We start from the raw sequence: 22211 nt of genomic DNA, 5'->3' as shown, positions 1-22211 counted from the left end.
AACCGATCTCATGCTCTGCCGATCTGCACAGGCCTCCTGCCGGGGCTTATGTTACAAACCTAATGAAAGTCCAACGATTCAGCAGCCTAACCAGACTGGTAAAGTCTATCGCACTGGTCTGGAGGGCAGCAAAGAAATTTCTCCATGGCCGAATCCAGGGAAAACCAAAGTGGGAGGCAGTCCCATTGGCTGGTACAGTCAACGTGGTTGAGAGAGAGGATGCCTTCCGAGACCTCTGCCTTGCGGCACAAGAAAGAGCTGCCTTCCCCAGCACCACAACAGATCGGCTCGTCGCGTACAGGGACGAGGCCAGTGGGCTATTGCTGTGCGGTGGCAGGATCCAGCATTTTAAGGAAGGTGGCCGGGCTGTTCCACTGATCCCCTTCAATGCCTGGCTGGGGACTTTACTGGCACGTCAATGTCACCAGGAAGGCCATGAAGGAGTTGCTGGGACTTTACTCAGAATGCGGCAGAAGGCTTGGATCGTGCAAGGCAGGAGGCTGGCTCAACAAGTTATTAACCAGTGCGTCCACTGCAAAAAGGCCAGAGCTCGAGTCTGCCAACAAGTGATGGGTGACCTGCCGGTGGAAAGATCAAGACCTGCTGCACCGTTCCAGTTCATATCCGTTGACCTGTTTGGACCATACTTGGTAAGAGATGATGTCAAAAGAAGAGTCTCCATGAAGGTCTGGGGGGCTGTCTTTTGCTGCATGGCAAGCCGGGCCCTGCACATTGACCTTGTCAACAGCATGTCCACAGAGAGCTTCCTCATGGCCTACCAAAGGTTTACTGCCATCAGAGGCCATCCCACCAAGGTCTGGTCAGACCCAGGAACTAACTTTGTGGGTGCAAAGTCTCTGCTGGAGGACCTCTACAGCTTAGTAGCCAAGACACATCAAGCCTGGAAGAATATGCTGCGAAGAACGAGACTGGCTGGACCTGGAAAGTGCTCCCTGCCGATTCACCGCATCGAAATGGAGCTGCAGAAGCTGCTGTAAGGGTCGCCAAGAAAGCTCTTCAAAGTTTAAGTAACTCAACAAACCTCACTTTTAGCGAGTTCCTCACAGCTCTCCAGATGGCAGCCAACCTGGCCAATGAGCGGCCCATTGACGCAAGAGCGCAAAGTCGGGAGGACTGCGTTCAGTACGTGACGCCAAACTCACTCCTCCTAGGCCGAGCATCCCACGGCGGTGATATCAAGTCCTTTGACTTCCAGAACTACCCCTACAAGCGTCTCCGAGAGATCCAAATCCAGGTCAACGAGTTCTGGAAAGCATGGTGCCAGCTCGCGGGCCCAAACCTGTTCGTCAGGTCCAAGTGGCACACCACAGAGAGAAATGTGTCCGTCGGCGATATTGTTTGGCTCTGTGATCAAAATGCCTTGCGAGGGCAGTTTAGACTTGGCCGAGTCGTCAAAATAGCTCCCGACCCAAAGGGCATCGTCAGAGATGCTGAAGTGCTTGTCACCCCAGGCAGCTGTGTCTCAGTCCGACCTCAGCAACCAGCGGCCCACTCTCCATCTTCTGGTGACCGGAAAGAGAGACCAAATGGTGTGATACTGCGCAGAGATGTTAGGCGGCTTGTAGTTCTGCTGCCTGTAGAAGAGCAGTGACCCTGGCATTTAAGCTGTTCGCCTTTTCAGTTTGCAACCTTTCTGTCCAAGTGCAGAAAGCTTGAGTGGGAGGTGTTGCGGCGAACGCCCCTTTATGTCAGCCGTTTGAGCGGGATGCGTTGCCCTGCTGCTACTGCAGAGAAGTGACAGACACCGGGACCATTCTGAGTGTTGCGGTGAACGCCTCTTTTTAACGTCAGCTGTTTGAGCGGGAGCGCGCAGCTTACCAGGTGAAATCAATCACGCTCTTCACGTCAGCTGTTTGAGCATGAGCGCGCAGCTTACCAGGTGAAATCGATCACAACAAGGTGAGACAAACTTCCTGGCTTGAGCAAAAGGACTGCAGCGAAAAATATAAAGTTTGCCATCCTACTCGGGCAAGAAAAAAGAGCTGTGTGAGGTTTGTGTCAAGGAAGCAAGGAACTGAACAGACAGCCGGTAAGCTCGTGTTTGATCCTTTTGTTGTTAATGCAAGGTATGCGCTGCTGCTGATGAGGCATTGAGATATGAGAAATGTTTGTTTGTAGCATGGTTAAACTGCTTTGAAATCTTTGATGCATTTTTATAATAAATAATTAAGTAGTTTTTCCTAACTTAAAGATAAAACCATAGTCTATTTTGATAAATGTATTTAATGATAAATTGTTCAGAACTGTTTCTTACACTGTGCAATATAGCAAATGTTTGTTCTTGTCTTTTAAGGTTTTTCACCTGCTACCAATAATTAATGATTAACTGTAAATAACACAAGAAGAAAAATAAATGGAAAAATGGAACAACAGTCTGGTCATTGAGTGGAATCCAGTTTAAAGTTCAACTTGGCACACCTTTCAAGTGTGGGAACAGCACAGCAAAGAAGTAAAAACGCTTGACAGTGTCCGGGCCTGGACCCCGTGTCTGGTCAGCCTGCGCCTCAGGTGGGAGCGGGTGGCTCGTCTCTGCGACTTCAACCACAAGTCTAGCAAGCAGGCCAAAGATGTGTCGAAGAGGTAGGAGGATCAGCACGAACACTGACCACTGTATCAATTTGGTCTCCTAAAGAAACTGAGGCTAAAGGTGCTGGACTGTCCAAGTGTGTCTTCAGACCTAAACCCCATTGAGCAACTATGGGACATCTTCATCTTCACGGAAGGTAAAAGAGTGAAAGGTCTCTAACAACCAGCAGCTACTATGCCATATGGAGGCGTGGATTCCTGTGAAGCTCTAGTGAACTCCATGCACAAGAGTTTGACTGAAACACAACAAACTATCCAATTATTACTATTATTGAGCTGTGTGCGTTCCGTTTACCTTGTGGTTTGGATATTTTATTTAGTATTTTCCCCAAAACCGGCATGTTTTACTTTGCCAAAGTGTCTTTCTTCCTGTCTGACTCATGGTTGTCCTGTCAAAATGCCGCGTAGCTCCGGCCAAGATAGAGCAGGAGTCTACCATGGTCGGAGCTACGCAGTACAGCTACAGAAAACTGCAAGCCAGTCTGCCCTGTCGACCAGATCTAATTGCAATAACGCAATTTTCCATTGCTTCAGCAGGTTTGATGTGTTTTGGGCTTTGAAAGGAACAATAAGTAACAATGACACCTTGTGGTTAAAATTGGAGCAACATATACACAATGCCTTTCACAGACACCCGCCATTTACTCATCGGTCTGTTGTTTTACTGATTTTTTACGCCCACAGGATAGGTATATGATGTTGTATTTTGTTCTATTTCTGGTTCACCTCTCTAACTGGCTTCCATATTAGCATGTTGCGGCTCATTTGCCAAAAATAAAATTCCAAATGCTGCGCTCTGTTTTGGGAACCTTGGGAACTTTTGGATCATTGGCTCAGGAACCAGGAAGTAAACACGGGCTACACTCTGAACTGTAGTAGTTCCGGACCGTACCTCTAAGTTTGAAAGGAGAAAAACATGACTAAGACATTGTTGATGGAGAGGACTGATTGTTTATAGGGAATATTACTTCCATCCTTGGTGACAAATGAGAATGATTTAAGCTGCTTTTACAGTAAATATCTTACTTATAGCTTATTTAAGGCAGTACTGGAAAAGACTAGCTGGACACTGACTACTTTACATGGTATCAAAGTGTCATATCTTCAGTATAATAAAATATTCTAAATGTGAAAGGTGTACTCACTTTTGTGACACAGTGTTCTTAATGTGTTACAAAATGTCCCTTGTCTATGCGTTTTTATAATCACCAGCATAGGTAACAAGATGACTTATCTTTGGTGATGAAAGCCAAGTATCTGATGTTGCAAGGTTATTCTGTCATTACCCTAATCTTTAGCTCCCTCCAATAGACACTCCTGTTGGGCCACTTCAAAATGTTAATCTTACTTCCAGTTAGAAGAAACATATTAGGAAAATTAAAAGACACTAAATCTGTTAAAGGCATAAATAGTTTTGGGGGAAAGAGAAAGTCAAAACAAATAAGATGCTAAAAATCTGGGATTTTGAGACGTCAGTGATTTGCGCAACAATCTGAGAAAACAATGGACAGTGAAGAAGCTGATTAAAATCTAACTAATCAAAGAAAACCTTAATTATTGAGTTCATTTTAAAAAAGCATCAATAAAATCAGCCCTCAAGAACAAGTTGAGCAATGTATAAACTGTCACTTTTGATTTTTTTCTAGTATAAAAGTCTCTTTTCATACAAACATATTAGGCTTAGGTAGAAGAGAAGTCAATCCGACTTAAATGTTTGTCAAAAAAGGTCCTTTTCAAAGTAAAGCCGCCAGTCAAAGAGTTAGTTAAAAAACAGCCTGAAACTCAAATTGTTCATTTGTATAACGATGATTAGAGATTACTGTGTAATAATTTAGCCACACAATGTGCAATGAGAATGAAACACATGTAAATGCTTTTTAAATTGTACCTATAGCTCATATGACATACGAATAAGTATTTTTATCTTCCCAATTTCAATATTAGTGTATTAATGCTTTAATGGAAAATAAATGAGCATGCGCAAGCCATATACTTCTACTTTAGTTTGTCTTCCAACTTAAAATGCCTTATCCCCACAGTAATAATTTTAACTGGGTTAGTATTAGGTAGTTCAATTTCAGAGATCATTAGAATAAGTCCAAGACTGTATAATTTGTTGTGAAAAATCATAACATGTATGCCATTAAGTAAAAAAAAAAGACATGCTGAAAAAACTTAAAATGTTCAAACTGGTTTTGTAGTCACAAGGAACCGATGACAATAAACAGTTATTTCACAGCCCAAACTGCACTCCTTGAACTTTGTTCCTTGTATAAAAGTCACAGTAAGCAAAAGCATTTCAGCAAACTGCATCAGCAGCAGAGGATACTGTTTTACAAGTCTCAACTCTCCGCAGGATTACGGCTAGAGTATTTCCATCTAGTCCTTTGTAATCTTTGCTCATGAATACATCTGGAGAATCCATTTCATTAAAGTGTCCCCTCATCATCATCATCATCATCATCAGCGGCAGCAGCAGTAGCAGCAGCATCATGCTGGTGTAAATCTCCGCTCCGCTTTGTCATGTGTCAGTGATGCCCGTTCGTACTGTTCCAGGACAGCACTATTCTCAAGAAGTCTACATGATGGAGACAATGCAACATAAAGTACAACATAAGCAGACACACATACAAACAGACAGCACATTTTTAACACTAGGGGACAAAACAATGAGTAGTAATTGTTGAAACAACTTCACTATATGCACACACGAAGCTGCACCCCTGTCATATTTTTATTAACTCAAACTGTACGAAGTCAAAATGTCAGTAATCAACTTAAAACTTAAAAAGAGTTAAAAAAGGACCTCAAAACATTTTTGGATATCACTACTGAGTACTCACAATTTCTTGTGTCACGTTGGGGGTTTCGCAACTTCATGCAAGCATTTTCATGGAGCATTTGCACATAAAATGTTACAGACAGGCATAATAACAAGAACTGACACATCATGCAATTCTACAAGAGGACTCAACCTGTAGGAGTAATTAATGGTATCTTTAGGGAATCTCAGTGTGCTTTATTAAGTGCAAAAGTATTCTTAAAAAATTATCTAGGACTATGTTTGATCTCACTTCTGTGCTTAAGAGTTTAGAGGTTTGTTTATTTGCATAATATAAATGGTTTTCTTATGCAAAGAGTCATTCCTTACCAGACTGAAGCTCATTGTGCCCTGTACAATTCTAAAGTACTACTTTGTAATTTTTCTCAAAATCTTTTCAAAATTAAGCTGTGCATTTGTTCTACTTATCCTTAAATTCATCCTGTGTTTAATTTGGAATCCACTTTTTATTTGTTCATAATTTTTTGACAGAAACATTGCATCGGGGTGATATTTTATGTCTTGTAACAATGTTTACTGGCAGTATATCTCATGCCATTAACGAGTCTGTTTATATTCCCTTAAATTATGTCAAAAAAATTAGTTGAGCAGCAGAGTTGCAAAGTCCTCTTTACTGATGCCAGACAACTTGTGGTGGAGATAGTGTGAGGTTTTGGAGTCCCATCCCCCTCTCGGAGAAAACAAAGCTAACGGTAATCATCGATCAGCACGAACATGGTGGCTGAGCTTTGAAAAATATTGATTGAAGAACGAATGGCGTCCCACATTAAAATGTGACCAAGCTGGTGACCAGCATGAAGAAGTGATGACAGGTTATTGTGGTTGTGTGCTGTTCTCCCAGAACAAGACTCAATAAAATAATACACTTTTAAGCATTGGCATAGAGGACTTTGATGGGTGTGTGCAACCCAACATTTAGTTGCACTGAACATTTGTGAAATAAAGCAAAAAAGACAAAGGTTAACACTTTTTTGTCTTTGTTGTTGAATTTGTTTTAGTATCATTTGGTTACTTTTTTTTAAATCAAGCAACAAAGCTTTAGTTTCAGAGATTAATACCAATTTAATGGATATTGGGCAGCAGTATGCTATTGTGATTCTGACTATTTCAGTAGATTTCATTGGAATTCACTAAATTGACTATAGACTGAAATGGATAAAAAGTAATTGGATATGAATTTGCCTTTTTCCTTCTTTTAAAGTGACTTGAGATAACATTAGTTGTAAATTAGCCTGTATGGATCAATTAAGTTGATCTGAATATTTAGTGCAACTTTAAGGAAAACTCACAGAGAAAGAAGCAACTGTTTAAAATCACTGTACAGTACTCCTCAATTTTAATGAAGTGTGTCCTTAGTTCTGCCTGCTTAATGTAAATGTTTTCTGCAGAGACCGTTTGTCAGATTAATTTTCACATTTCACAGGCACTAAATATCTCAATTTCTGATGCAAAGATTAAAAATATATATATAATTGTTGGATTTCTCATTGATGCTAGAACTCAACTTAATTTTCTTGATATATGAGCAATAAGTAGTATATTGTTGGAACAAAAAATGTAGAATTAGTAATTACAAAAACAAAGCAAATATAGATTTACCACAACATTTGGGATTTACTTAATAAAGGTTTCTAAATATTTTTTTCCAAATTTGTCAAATTAAAGTCTATAATCTGCCAATTAATAATATTTATGATGTAATCTGGAAAGGTCATATAGGTTGGCATGGTGTGATCTGCAGTTCTACTACATGTATAACATATTAACTAGCATCAATTTCAACAGAAAATGTCTAGAAGTCCATGCTAACACGTGAAAAAGGGATTCTTAGACAAAAAGCATCCCAATGACAAACTCACTTTGAAAGCAAGATGGCCACAAGCAAGAAGACCATCTTGATAAACCAGAGCAAATAAACAGATACAAAACTGAACTGGTAAGAAAAAAAAAAGCCCATGCAAAAGTCACAAAAAAGTAAAAAGTTAGACAAAAGAATAAACTGACGGGGGGCAGATGACAACTTCACAACAACAAGAAAAAGTGTTGAGTGTCAGATAAGCGGGCTTACCTTGGGATTGTCTCCTAGACCCTAGTTGTGTTGTACTCTGATTCATGTTTGCTCAAAGAGCCAATGAGGCAGAACCTGAAATGTTATGGCTCTTTCATTTAATGTCAAACTCATTTTGCATAGAGAGGTCAGAATGCATCATGTGCTACATACTGTAAATGTAATAAACTTATTGTGCCATTTGATGGGCTTTAAGAGCCTTGCATGCGCAGCTGTATTTAATCATTACAGTACATTCAGGAATATTCTGGGACAAGTACACAGAACGTACATGCAAAGTTCAGATAACATTTATCTAATGCTCTGACACTATCGTTCAGTATTTTCGTACACTCGCAGTTGTTTTCAGGCTGTCAAGATGCAATCCTAACATTTTTTGTTTTTGTTATTAAAATAGATGCTTATGGCAAGAGAATGTATTTTCTGTATCACAGTTTGTAATAAAATGCATTGACGTCAAAAATATATGGATTTTTTTTTAACAAGGCACCAATTTAAGCCCTTCGTATTATTGTCAGATTAGATACTGAAATATCACTAACAACAAAAAGATGACAAACCTCAAAGATCAGAATAATTTAAATATAGTCAAATATATATATGAACAATTACAGAACGCTAACGGGATGCTTTACAAATTTAAGGATGGGCATGCAGGATGAGACACGCTGTATTTAGCCCTTTGTTAGAATTTGTGATGGCAGAAAATGGGAATAAATAGGGTAAACTAAAAAGTGAATGGTAAAATGGTAAATAAACAACAAACGGAAGACTAAGAACAAAGCCCAAATAAAAAAAAACAACAGAAACAAATAAAGGTGAATACTTGTTGCACATTTCCAAACTGTCACTGTTAACTATGGTGCTGCTGTTGCTCCCTCATCAGAAATCTATGGATACTGACCGCTGTACTGCCTTTTCGTGGCGCGACAGTCGGTGGCTGGTGGTGGGAACGTCTTCCAGGTCGTCGTCCAGGTCGCAGCCATTGTCTGCCGCCTCTTGCGAGTAGCTGTGCTTCATCACCAAGATGCTCCTGCGGTTGCCCGTGGCCGGCAGCAGGGGCCGCACCGACATGGGCGGCTGCGGAAGGTCTGCGAGCAGAGCTGCGGCGGCCCCCGAGTCGCGGGCACTTAAGTTGCTCCGGCTCCCTCGCCCGCTGAGCGACAGCTGCGACATGTGCGCGGAGCCAGGGCAGGAGGGAGAGCCACAGTGGTGGTCGTGGATGCAGCGGGAGGAGGCCTGGCGCAGGGCGTGGTAGTTCTCAAAGTCCTCCGCCAAGTCGACCAAATCCGCCGAGGCTGCCGTGGGCGTGGCGGCACTCCGTAAAGTACATAGCTCGTAGTGGGGGGGCTCGAAGACCTCCTGAAACATGGTGGGGTCGAAGTCTTCTCGCCGCAAAATGTACTTCTTACGCGGCTGCTTTATCTGAACGATCACTGAGACGATCAGGAGGATGAAGACGATGCAGCAAGTCACACCGATTATGGCGCCGTTGGAGGAGTTCAGGTTGTCCAGGAATTTGGTATTCGTTTTCTCTGTGCGGTGGCAGAGACACATGAGAACAAAGAGAAAAGGAACATGTCAAATAAATACGATGATGTTTTTCTAAGTAACACCAAAACAATGACGAACAAACCTTTTTTCATATGATAATTATGTAGTCCTACCTTACTAACTGTTCCCTAAATACCCGTGTTTTCACCCACCCATCATGGTGATGATAACACCATCATGCTTGAGAGTTGGGATAGTAGTCTTAATTTCAATGGTTTAGTTATGGCTCCTCAAAACACACTTCTTGTCGTTGTGGCCAAACAGCTCTAGCTTTAACTCTCAGCAGAAGGTCTAAAGGTGCTAATGTGCTTGGTTGGACCCATCTTAGGACATGACTTTGCATCATTGTGGGCAGTAACCCTGGTGTTCCGGGAATTCCAAGCAGAAAAAAACAATCTAAAATAAATTTAAACCTAAACTGTTTCTTATGAAAATATTGTAGATGTTCTAGGACTTTTCAACCCGGGATCAAAAATGGTGCAAACCAATTTTAAAAGGTGTAAGACTAAAGTAACATTCATGCCGATGATAAGGGTAGGCAAAGGTCTTGTTGCAGCCAATGCAGATGAATATCTCAGCACTGCTGTTATCCGGTGTATAGAGGATGCCTCTGCTCTGCATCAGTGAACTGTGCAGCGCAGACACCTGCTACAAAACCTCTGGGGTTTATTAAAGGATTTAATACTTCTGCTGGTTATTGAGGTTATATCTTTGTTAACGCTTTACAAAGAAAACGGCCACACAGTCTAGCGGTTTTCTTGTTAAAAAGCAATTTATTTTGCCCTGTGTGTGTTACATGACCTTATTTTTATGTGTATAAAAAGAGAAACAGAATTAAAATAAAAAAAGACAACTATACTATTTTGTATGAAGCACAATGTACCCAGAAAAGTCACGACACTATAGTTAAAACCAAATATTTACATCTAATGTCTAAATAGAGACATCCATTTCTCCTCATTGTCTCACTTCATTTTCTGTTTTTGGTCAGTAGGGATTATAGACTTTTTTATTTGCTAAATGTCACAACCTTAAAATTTCTTTATCAACTAATTTTAACTATGAAGCTTTTTCCACAAGTTGATGCGATGCGTTTAAATGATGTGGGAAAGTCCAGAGGATGGCAGCAAGTTTCTACTGCCAAATAGACAACGTCATAATCTTATCGTCAATTTAGTTAACTGTTAAGTACCTTAAGGACAACAAATGTTTTGGAGAGGACGTAACAAAACCATCACGACAGTCCAGTTAAAACATTTTTTATTACAATGTGAATAGGGCTGAAAAGATGAGGAAGCAAGAAAATCTGTCTCAGTAACACCAGCTCTGTCAGGGGGGTCTGAGTCAAAGGTTCAGCAAATTATTGAGAGAAGCTTGTCAAAAGATACTCATAATGTTTGGTTCAGGTCCTACAATTTAAAAGCAAATCTTCTAGATACTAAAGAAATGCCCGATTTTGTGGAAAATCTTTTAATCAAAACAATCTTTTTTTTTAAAACTCAAAATTATTTTGGTGATCCAAACTGATCTAAAATATTAAATGCTGGTAACTATCTAAATCCTCATGCATCTTTATGCTCATTATGTGATTTGTGTCTGTTTTCTTGTTGCCGTTCATTGTTTTTCTTTCACTTCCATTTTTTGCTTATGTAAAGCACTTTGTGTGGCGCTCACTGTGTATGAATTGTTACCTAACAGAAAAAGGTCTGACATTATGCAACAGAAAAAAACAAAATGATGAAGTAAAGAAAGAGCATAAATAAGGGAAACACAGAACAAAATGATGTAATCAGGAACCAGAGGAGGACATTTTCTTTCAGGTGCAGCGTACAACTAATAAAATGTCACTTCAACAACAGCAGTTGTTTTTCCTAATGATAGAACTATCAACAGACCAATGTAGGCAAACAGTGCGTAGAGTACCCCTCCATAGACTGATCAGTGACATTTAAATTTTGGATGAACTCATAGCGCACTGCACTAAGCTTCAGTGACAGTAACCGGTCCCACTGAGACGTGCAAAGGCGAAGGGAATAAAACTTGGCATTTTCAAAGTAATGAAAACAACTGTGGGCATTACTAAAGAAGCAAAAAGCCGAAACACAGGCTGGCAATCCTAGAAAGTTTTTCTTTTGCTAATTGTGGTAAAAATTCAGGCCCAAAGTCTTTGGTTTATTGTACAAAAGAATGTCTTCTGTTCAGCTTATTTTGTGCGTTAAGGAAACTATATGCATGCAAACTACATATAACAAGCACTAGTTTCAAGCATGAATTTATTCTAATACACGCTATCATGGAGAATTTCCTTGATATGTACGTACATGCTGCAGGATAAATCTTACATCATGGGAAATCATTAATCACTATCTAATGGGTGACCTGAAATTGTTTGTTTTATAAATAACAGACTGTGCTTTGCAACATCTTTGACACTCCTTTAAGTTTTTAACATTCTGTCACGCTACAACAACCACTGCATTTTAATGGGATATGATGTGATAGATCCAATAATGATTACACATAACTGTGAAGTGGAAGGAAGTGTTTGTTTTTTTAACACGTATTTTACAGCAGCATACAACTTTACTTTGTTGGTCTGTTACCTGTAAATAAAATCCAGTGCAACCAATTGCCTACACAAGTCGTCTAATTAGCCTGTAAGGAATTTAACCCACAGCTGTTGTGTGAAGGTCTCAAAGGTTTGTTAAAGAAAAGTAGTGAACCAGAGGGTATAACAAGTGACAATTATCATTGGTTGATCTTTCACGTAAAACCCCCAAAAACATACAAAGACATTTGTGGTTGTAAAGTGGCATTTAGCATAGTTATAACGTATGCGTATTTTGGCATGGCACTGTGTTTGAATAGCATCTGACATTGTATGGAGCAAGACTTAATCCAGTTAGGAACAGTAAATTACTGAGCACTTAGTGGTAAGAGCTTTTGAAAAGTAGCTCAGAAATATACTTTACTGTCTTTTTAGTTTGAAATGCTGCCAAAATGCAAACCTCAGAAATCACAAGAAAGTTGACATCATCCCATCCCATCAAGCATCCCTCTCTGTCTCACTGTTTTTTCAACAAAGTCAGAAAACAAAGGTAGCAGAGTCAGATGTGCTCCAAAGAGAGTCATACCCCCTGTGTCCTGAAACCCTTGGTTAAATATTTCAGATCACCCAGAATGTTCTATACTTTGGCAGTGCTCCTGTTTTTGACCCCAGGACCACAGGCAATAAAGGAAACAATGATGAGTGCAAAGTTGAAGTTGTATTAATAATGTGTGAAGGTACTGGAGGGATAAAAATTGAAGCGCTCAAAGTGATTTTTGTTGCATCATTATTTTAAGAATAATAATCTACCTTTTCTCTTATCTGTATAAAATGTAAAACTGTCATAACAATATATTGATTATTTTTTATAATAGGATTAATAATTTAAAGCAACCTTGACCCTTGACATTTTTTATTAAGTTATCTGATAGTTGTTACCCAAACAGATTTTCTATTGCATAGGGCACCATTCAAGCAAGAACTACCAATTATTCAATTGTCATAATAGGTGTTTACTTTGTAGATGTTCCACTGTGATCTAAAATCTCTTAACAGATAAAAAATAAAACTACCCAACAAATGTTAAGGTTCTGTAAAAGCTGTTTCTCACACAGCTGCTTTTCTCCAAGTCTCTCAGCAATTTGTAAGCTTTTCCTAGAACTAAGCAATCAAATGCTGCCAACCTCAAAAGCTAGCCAATTGCCTGTGTGTGATTTATTGAAACACTGCTAATTTAATTGCTAGGGTCAAAACCTCTGAGTCCATTCACTTCATCAAGTGAACCCATTCCTTTGGCCTTGTCACATAAAACCGACGTTTCTTGTTAAAAACGAATTGGTCCTATGGGTGCAGAGACAGAACAACACAATTATTGAATACTGTTGTCGGGTCTAATCTAAGAAATGCCTGCTGACAAATAGGAACTGTTATTTCTCCCCACTCATCAAACCCTTGCAGAACAGGTATACAGGCATATTCAACACATTAGAAAATGCATTTCTAAGATGCTTATTTGTCAGATTAAAAGTACCTTTTTGAAAAAAAAAGAAGAAGCCGGTATTAAATATATTTTTAATTATGCCGCAATTTCTGTAAGAAAGATTTAGCTTTTTATTAGCCTGACACAACATTCTAATCTTAAATGCTGTGTTTTTATTCACTGGAGGTGAAAAAAAAAATCATAATTAAGAGAAATAAAGGTTTTAAAACATCGCCAGTTTGTGTTAATCTATATAATGGGTTTCCTTTTGTGAATTGAGCTGCTGAAATAAATAAACTTGTTAATACTATTCTAATTTATTGAATACTACTGTACTGGCATATATAAGGAGAAGAAATTAAAAATGTGTTGCATTAATGCATATCTTTATTTGACATTCTGTTATGGTAAAACAACAAACCTGACAATGTATTTTAAATGGGTTCTACATTATATACCAACACAAGTAGTTGTGCATTCCCTGAGACATATATAGTTGTCAACATTTTAAAGGTTCAATTTCAGTCTCACCTGAGTAGAGCACTTTCATCCATCTACTTATTGGTTGTCTCTTATACATGGCTTGTGTCAATCTACAGATAGGACTTCTTCTGCCTTTGTGTCAGGAACTGTTCTCTTCTTGTCACTCTTATTGGTGTATTCAGGAAGAAGTTTAGCTGTTTTGCTCATAGTTCTAGCCTTGAATGTTGCTCTCTCTTTTAGTGAAGTAAAATAATAGCAAGTTTAAAAATCAATTAAGCACCTGCATTTTGTAGGATTTAAGCTTTTAGAACAATGGCATAACATGACCATTTTATAAGTAGTGTGCTGAAAAAACATGGGCTTCTACTGCCCTATCTCTTGCTATTAAGCATAACAAACCACAACACAGGAACTTGAGTTTACTTTACTGCTTATTGAGAAAATACCTAGTTGACATAATAATTGTAGTAGTTATCAGGTCACATTTTATTCAAATAAACATACCTTGCACAGTATTGCAGTAGTGTGACTGCATGACGATCCCCATGCATCCCGATACAGGAGCATCCCATATCCACCAGTAAACCCCAGCTTTCACCAACGTAGGGCGACTAGATGTCCCGATTTGTGCAGGACTGTGCCACATTTTTCACTTTTGTCCCGGGGTCCCATGATTACCCAACTGAAACAATGCCCTACCTTTGACTGGGTCAGATTCGGAAAAGTCAAAAACTTATTCGACATGCGCTTTTCTGAAAATAAGAAGGTTGAGCTGCAGTCACTGTTGATGACAGCTGTACTGGCTGTCAATCAAAATATGTAACAGTGGTCCCCATCATGACCAGCTGTGTACCAGGATGCTTGTAAAATAAAACAGGATTTTTTTTCTGTTAAATTTAGAACTATTTCATGAAACTTTTTTTTTTGGACTTATAAGGGTGGGGGTGTTACATGCCTGCAGGCTGTTTCTCTTTCCCCTCCCCCTTTGTCTCTTCACAGGTACTGGGGAAAGCTGGTGTCAATCTCCCTTGATTGATTCTCACCAACCATGGGCCAATCAGCATCCAGGGAGGCCTTATTTAAGCAGCCCAGCTGGGGAGAGCTAGAGATCAGACATAAATATAACTATGAAGGAAATTAAAGCAGTATTGAAAGGGACAGGATATTCAGCTCCTGGGGAAGATCAGTTATGCTATGCTATGTTTAAACAGATTCCTGAAGTAACATTAGAATTAATATTAAAACTGTTTAATAAAATATGGAAAGAAGGTGTAATACCAAATAGATGGAAGAGAGCAATAATTCTACCGTTTAATAAACCAGGGAAAGATCCTACAAATCCAAATAATTACAGACCAATAGCATTAACTTCACACTTAAGTAAGTGGATGGAGAAAATAGTGATTAATAGACTAGAATTTATTCTTGATCATAAGAAATTAATCAATGAAAATCAGTGCGGATTTAGGAAGGGAAGATCAACAATGGACGCAATAACTAGAGTTAGTAATGATATAGAGAAAGCTTTAAAAATGAAAGAAATTATGATTGTAGTATTTTTTGACATAGAAAAAGCGTATGATTCATTATGGAGAGAAGGATTACTTATAAAAATGAAACAGATGGGAATAGGAGGGAAAATGTTTAATTGGATAGCAAATTTTTTGAAGGATAGAAAAATAAAAGTTAAGATTGGAAATGATTACTCAAAAGAATTGAATATTGAAAATGGAATACCACAAGGTAGTGCAATTAGCCCAATACTATTTAATATTATGATAAATGATATCTTTTCTGAAACAGAAGAATGTATAAAATCTGCATTATATGCTGATGATGGAGTTTTATGGATGAGAGGAAAGAATACAAGATTTGTTATAGGTAAAATTAAGAAAGCGATTAATAAAGTAGAAAAATGGTCCTTTGAATGGGGTTTTAAATTATCAACAAGTAAATCTTGTTATATGATTTTTACAAATAAGAAAAACATAGACATAGGTACAATAACATTATATGAACAACCATTGGAAAGGGTAGCAGAATTTAAATATCTGGGAATATGGTTGGATCAATCATATACATGGAAAACGCATACAAAGAATCTGGAAACTAAATGTAAGAAAGTGATAAATCTATTAAAGGCTGTGGCTGGAAATAACTGGGGTGCAGATAGACAGTCATTATTAAACATATATAGAGCTCTCATGAGATCAACAATAGATTACGGTAGTTTTATATATGGAGTAGCAGCTAAAACAACATTACAAAAAATAGATACTTTACAGAATAGGGCTTTACGTATATGTACAGGAGCAGTAAAATCGACACCTATTAATGCCCTTCTAGTAGAGACTGGAGAGATTCCACTAGAAATAAGAAGAATAAAATTAGCTTTGACATACTGGATGAAAATAAAAAGTAAAAAAGATGAAAATGTAAATGCAACAATATTAAAATATTGTTGGGAATATTCAAAGTTCCATAGTAATGGATTTGGATGGATCATAAACAAATGGATTAAAATATATGAATTAGAAGATAAAGAAATAGCTCAATTTAATCCAATTAACGTTAGCCCTCCATGGATATTTCCGGCAGTAAATGTAGACATAAAACTACTTAAAATGAAAAACGATTGGTATTTAAAAGAAATAGGGGTAAAAACCGATATATACTTAAGAAACTCATATTATAATTATGTTAAAATATATTCAGATGGTTCTAAGAATTCAAAAGGATGTGTGGGAATAGGAATTTATATATCTGAGTTTAAAATTGACATATCTAAAAGACTATCTGATCAACTATCTGTATTTACGGCAGAAATGGTGGCAGTTATCATCAGTTTGCAGTGGGTAGAGGAGGTGCGACCAGACAGAGTAGTAATTTGCACAGATTCCAGAGCAGTCATAGAAAGTATTCAAGGAGAAGGAAACAATAGGAAAGATCTAGTACTAGAAATTCAACATAGCTTATTTAGATTATACAGAGGTGGCATTGATGTTTGGTTCTGTTGGGTACCAGCACATCAAGGTGTAAAAGGCAATGAAAGGGCAGATAAATTAGCAAAAAGGGCTTTAGATCAGGCAATAACGATTAAAATACCTATTGGCAAAGGGGAAGGGAAATCAATTATTAAGAATAAAGAAATGGAAATATGGCAAAAAAGATGGAATGAAGATAAGAAAGGAAGGAAATTATATAAAATACAGAAGTCAATATTTAGTAGAAATGTTAAGGAGAGAAATAGAAGGGAAGAAATAATAATGAGTAGATTGAGAGTAGGGCACACATATTTAAATGATACTTTATATTTAATAGGGAAGAAAAATAATGATAAATGCGAAAAATGTGGAGAGAAAGAAAATGTAGAACATATACTATTGAACTGTAAAACATATGAACGTGAAAGGGAGAAATTGAGAAGAATAGTTGGAAAGACAGATCAAGAATGGAGTTTGAAAGGAATATTGGGAAATGATGGAAATATAATGGATATTTGTATGATAAGAAAAGCGTTATTTATTTTTCTTCATAACACAAAATTAAAAAATAGAATATGACTGATGTAGAATACAGTTGCTACACACTCGTGTACAGTAGGTGGCGGTATGCACCTTAAAGTTGATTGCGACCCGCCATAATAGAAAAGAAGAAGAAGAAGAAGAAGAGCTAGAGATCCAACTGACTTTGTTACCTGATGCTTGTGTTGTTGCTCTTTGTGTGAAGGTTTGTGGTGGGAGTTAGAGGGTGAGGTAAGTTTGGGGTACCCTGTACATTTCATCACGTAGAGGTTTGTTTTTCTGTTAGATACACTAGGCAAGTAGGTGGGTGCCACCCATGTAAAGTTTTGGTGGAAACTTTTGTTAGATTAGATAGGCAGGGTTTTTGTTTTCTTGTTTCTTTAGCCCAGACGGTAGTTAGGCCCTGTTTTGTTTTATTACTTTCTTTGATTTGGCACCACCTAACCACCCCTTTCTCCCCCACAGTTTGTGTGAGCCTTCTCTGGATTTTTTTGTCATCAATAAATCCCTCCTTTATACAACATTCACCTGGACTCTGTCAAATTGTTGTGGTTGTCGTGTTACTCCCCTCCTCACAAAAAGGGGGGGGCCGTAACATATGGTTTAACATGTCATCCAACCATCCATTTTCTATACCCGCTTTTCCATGCAAGTTTGGGTTTTGCCTTTCACTAGCAGTTAATAGGTGAGAGGTGGAGATGCCAGGTACACCCTGGACCGGTCACATTATCACAAGGCTAAAATTTAACACTTTTATTAAACTGCTCCACGCTGTTTCAGGTCTTTGTCTGCTGGTCTGTTAACGCTAACTGCAGCAGCAATTACAGATGCCCACAAGCTGTAAAAGAAGCCGAAACAACTCCGCAGACGGTGGGGTTTAGCTGAACTCTGATCGGACAGTGCTGTGAACAGATTATCCATTACCCATACGTTATGGGCTGTATTTTTCTGCATGGGGAATGCCATGTGTATGCTGGGAAAATGCGGGAGTCTCATGGTCATTGTTTGAGAGTTGAACGCACTGCCCGTAGATGAGGCAGATACGTTCCTTTAGAGATTTTTAACGGCATATTAGTTTCTTCCCATGTCATTTTCTCCATTTTCTGATACTGACAACAGCGGATTGACGGCTTAAACAAAGTGCTTAGACAAAACGGAAATGCCACTGTTGAAAAAGTAGGCAGGGCTGAATAAGGTGAATTGTATATGGCTAATAACATGTTGGCAGATTCTCCCACCTGAGCTGTGGATCTCTGCAGCTCTTCAAGAGTTTCCATTGACCTTGTGGCTGTTAATCTGAATAATAGTATCATGTTTCAAAAGCTTTTGAAAACCATACATCATTTACCTTTTGAATGCAAGGGTTAAGTACCCTTTGTGTTGGTCAATACTATAAACTCCTAATAAAATACAATAAAATCTTGTGACAAAATGTAATGTAAAAATGTCCAAAGGCTATGAACACTTTTGCAAGTTAACTGTGTGTAAATATATTTCTGATCCACCTTCAGCATGGGAGCACTGTTTCTCTCTGTTGCTGTCCAAGGTTCTGAAACCAAGCTGTTTTAAATGCAGTGCTGCAGGAACCTTTAAAAACATAATTACCAAGCCTTAGATTTACTTAAATATATTCATCTCACCTTTGCATTGATTCTCATCCCAGGGGTAGACACAGTTCTGCATACCATTACACACCAGAGTGTAGTTAATGCACATGTTACTGTGACAAAAGAAGGCATCTGCATCACATGGAGCTGCAAGGAAAAAAAGATGAGTTACCACACAGTAAAATCCAATAATTCGCAAATAGAAACATTAACATTCGAGCTGACCCTTAAAATCATCTGATAACACAAGTGTCCATATTTTACAAGAGTAAGTCTGAGAAAGATTTATATTTGCTACTGCACAAAGTTCTACTTGAAGTTGCAGCTGAAGGGACTTAGCAGTGTGCCAAGTTTCTGAGGAAAATATATTTGGAACAGCATTACTCAGATCAGACTTGTTCCACCTGAACACATCTGTTCTTCATGAATTTTCATCATTGCCCTCTTCAAAACATCTTCTCTAACAACTTGAATACGCAAATAAATTTTTCAGGACGTCTCCGTGTTATACTTGTTCGAATTATGTGACTTTTCAAAATCATCCAAATGCAAAATCTGAATAACACTATTCCTGTTTACTCCAGATGTTTATTTTCCCCCTCGCTTTCGTAAAAAAATGTATCTTGGGCCTGCAGCATGTGATCTGCTATGACACCGGCCCTTCTGAGGAGGCTTGTTTGAGATGCAGCTTTGATATCTTCACCTTCTTGTGACGACTATGTACAGCAGAGCCATCCGTCAGCAGGAAAAAGACATTAAATCAATGTGGAACTGTTACTAGCTCCATTGTTATATGAATGTATAAGTGGAGCTGCAGAATTTAAAACCAAGGTGCCCTTGTTCTCCATGACCAATCACACTAATGCATAAGCCAGAAATATGGTCAGTTCATAGCACTTACCTGCCATTGCCAGTGAAAAACAAGGACCAATGCTAAATGCTAAATTATCCATATTTACACAGCATGTTTTGATATGCAGCAATTTAATTTTACATTATTTATCTAATATCAAAACATGGAAGCCAATGTAACATCATGAAAATATTGATATAACTCAACATATGTTTTAGTTGACAAACCTGACATTCATTTTCTGATGATCTTTTCCCGGTACCCGAGAGACAAAATTTCACCACGTCCAATGCTGCTTATTCATCAGGGACTTTATCTACCAGAGCAGCCAAAGTGTTTATATTGGCATGCAGTACCAACATCATTTAATGGCACTCTTTGCAAAAATGTGTAAATAGCTTTGAAATGAATTCATTTCAATTGCTGTAACATGAGGTCTCACCATAGGGCTTTAATTTGAGTACAAGTATTTTGGGGGAGTTGGGAATTTAGGGGGGATTATATTATGCCACGGGGGATTATAAAATCCCCCGTGGCATAATTAATAGTACTTATAACGATATCAATATAATAAAACTGTCACATCTTGCCACCATGAAAAGGGAGCAGGATGGGATAGGAGCTAAAACAAATTGGCAAAGCTTTCTGCTAGAGAAACGTTGCAAGGAGCAACATCTTTTTTTGTCCTATCATCACAAAACTAAACATCTGAAGTTTGCCAGCTACTACTAAAACTTGTGGAACCATGTACTTTGAGGAGACATGATCAACATTGAGCTTTTAGCAACAAACACCTCAGATGGCTTTGGATTAAAACAAAAGATGAAAGTGTTGGAAAGCACATTGTGCTCACTGTTAAGTGCAATGGAGGATCTGTGATGCTGTGGGCATGTTCCTCTTCCAACGGCCATTAAACATTTTTTAAAGTGCAAAAATTACAAACTCTGATATAGCTGGATAGTTCAAATAAAATCTGGCAGTATCTTTAAATGATCTGTAGAGATTGGGGAAAGAAAAATCCTCAAAGATCTCTGTCTATGCATAGTCCAACACTGTGAAATGTTATAGAAGACAAACGAGAACAGAGACTAATTAATGCAGCACAGCTTTCAAGAACAAATTAACGTCAATTACTCAAAATGAAATCTCCACTGTACTTACTATTGCTATGCATGCCAGGTCTCACAGGCAGTTATTCGTAGGTGAAACATGTTTTAAGATCTTGTTCAATAGAGAACGTCCCACAAGTAACTTATGACACACAAGCATAATGAATGGCTTTCTTTGATCATTAGTCATTCGTTATAGAGGAGGTGTCCTTCCCTCTCTCCTCCACGTCTTACATTGCCTCTTTTTATCTCTTCCTTTCTCCTCCCGCTCACATAACACTGTCACTGGCACCAAAGGAGCTTGGCAGTGGTGCAGAAGAGCTAGGGACTCTGTGACAGTGTTACCACCGTGATGTATGGCTGTTTTTTATTTCAGGTCTCATCCTGATTGAGTAATAACACCCCAAATTAGAGTGACTTATCTCTTTCTTACTCCCCCACCTACCCGCCTGGAACTTTGGCATAGTTTCTTGAATAAAACTATCCTTTCCATGTTTATTCTAAAATTTCATTCCAAAATGCTCCTTATTTTTGCAAGTCTATATGAAATAGAACACAACATCCTTTATCCTTACCAACCCCTAGAGGGAGCCCACGTCATTTCGTTTTGCAATCTCCTGTTCTGCTCTATTCTTCACACAAGTGAGACCAGACAAAGAGTACAGTCTGCTCTAATCTCCAGAAAAATTAATTTCGGGACATTCTGTGATAAATGTGCCATTTTGCCCACAAATAAAAGTTCACAGTCACTGGTGGGGACATAAATTAACTCCCAAATGAGTGTGCGTGTCATCTAATGTGTGGCTGAAGCAGGGCCAAAATGCAGACAGGAACTTGGGATGTGCATAGTGAGGGATTAATAACAGCAAAAGATAGCCTATCTTACACAGGGAGAACAGAACATGGAGCACGAGCAGAAATAAAGGAGGAACCAGAAAATACCGCCCCCCCTTCCCCCCAAAAAACAGTGAGCTTATACACTAAGGAAAGGGTAGAGTATAATACTGAATGCAGGTGAGATAATCAAGGGGATTGGGAACAGTTATGGAGGAGAGCAAACAGGCAGACTAAGGGGAGGATGGATAATGAACACAAAGTAAGCTGAACTAGACAAAAAGAAACTATAAACCAAGGAGAAAAGACAACCATTAATCTAAGATAAATAAATCTAAATGCACAAAGAACAGAACACACAAGAATAAAGTAAATAACATAACATAAAGGAATGAACTGATATATCAGCACCTTTGAAACAAGAATGAACAGTGAAATTAACTGAATATGGAAAGATGCTGTAAACAATATAAAAAACAACAACTCAGAAGTCTAAGAAGATAGTCTGGGTGTCCGTGGAGCCAAAATGGCTCTTTCGCAGCAAAGTAGAAAAGCAGCTCATTGACAATCATTTATCTGAAAAAGTCATTGGTAAACCGTATTTAACGGTGTGTTTTTTTTTATTACAAGAGCTTGGTATTGTCTTTTTCTATGAGATGTGTTTGCAGCACCCTTTACAACTACTGGAACCCATGGTGAGGA

At 38.4% G+C, this 22211-nt stretch overlaps 1 protein-coding gene across 1 annotated transcript in view; it reads right to left on the bottom strand.

The window, feature by feature from the left end:
- The window catches only part of neto1l (neuropilin (NRP) and tolloid (TLL)-like 1, like), a 52647-nt gene that overhangs the window by 9322 nt on the left and 21114 nt on the right, over nucleotides 1-22211 (bottom strand). Inside the window, exons 5-6 of the mRNA XM_036124920.1 lie at nucleotides 18747-18860; nucleotides 8422-9052 (exon numbers count right to left, since the gene is read on the bottom strand). Coding sequence (XP_035980813.1) covers nucleotides 8422-9052; nucleotides 18747-18860 — 745 coding nt within the window. The remainder of the gene's footprint in view (nucleotides 1-8421; nucleotides 9053-18746; nucleotides 18861-22211) is intronic.

The sequence above is a fragment of the Fundulus heteroclitus genome, chromosome 21 (genome assembly GCF_011125445.2).
Source record: "Fundulus heteroclitus isolate FHET01 chromosome 21, MU-UCD_Fhet_4.1, whole genome shotgun sequence".
In the NCBI taxonomy this organism is placed as follows: Eukaryota; Metazoa; Chordata; class Actinopteri; order Cyprinodontiformes; family Fundulidae; genus Fundulus; species Fundulus heteroclitus.
Note: the sequence above shows the minus strand (reverse complement) of the source record. Positions and strands in the feature narration are given on the sequence as shown.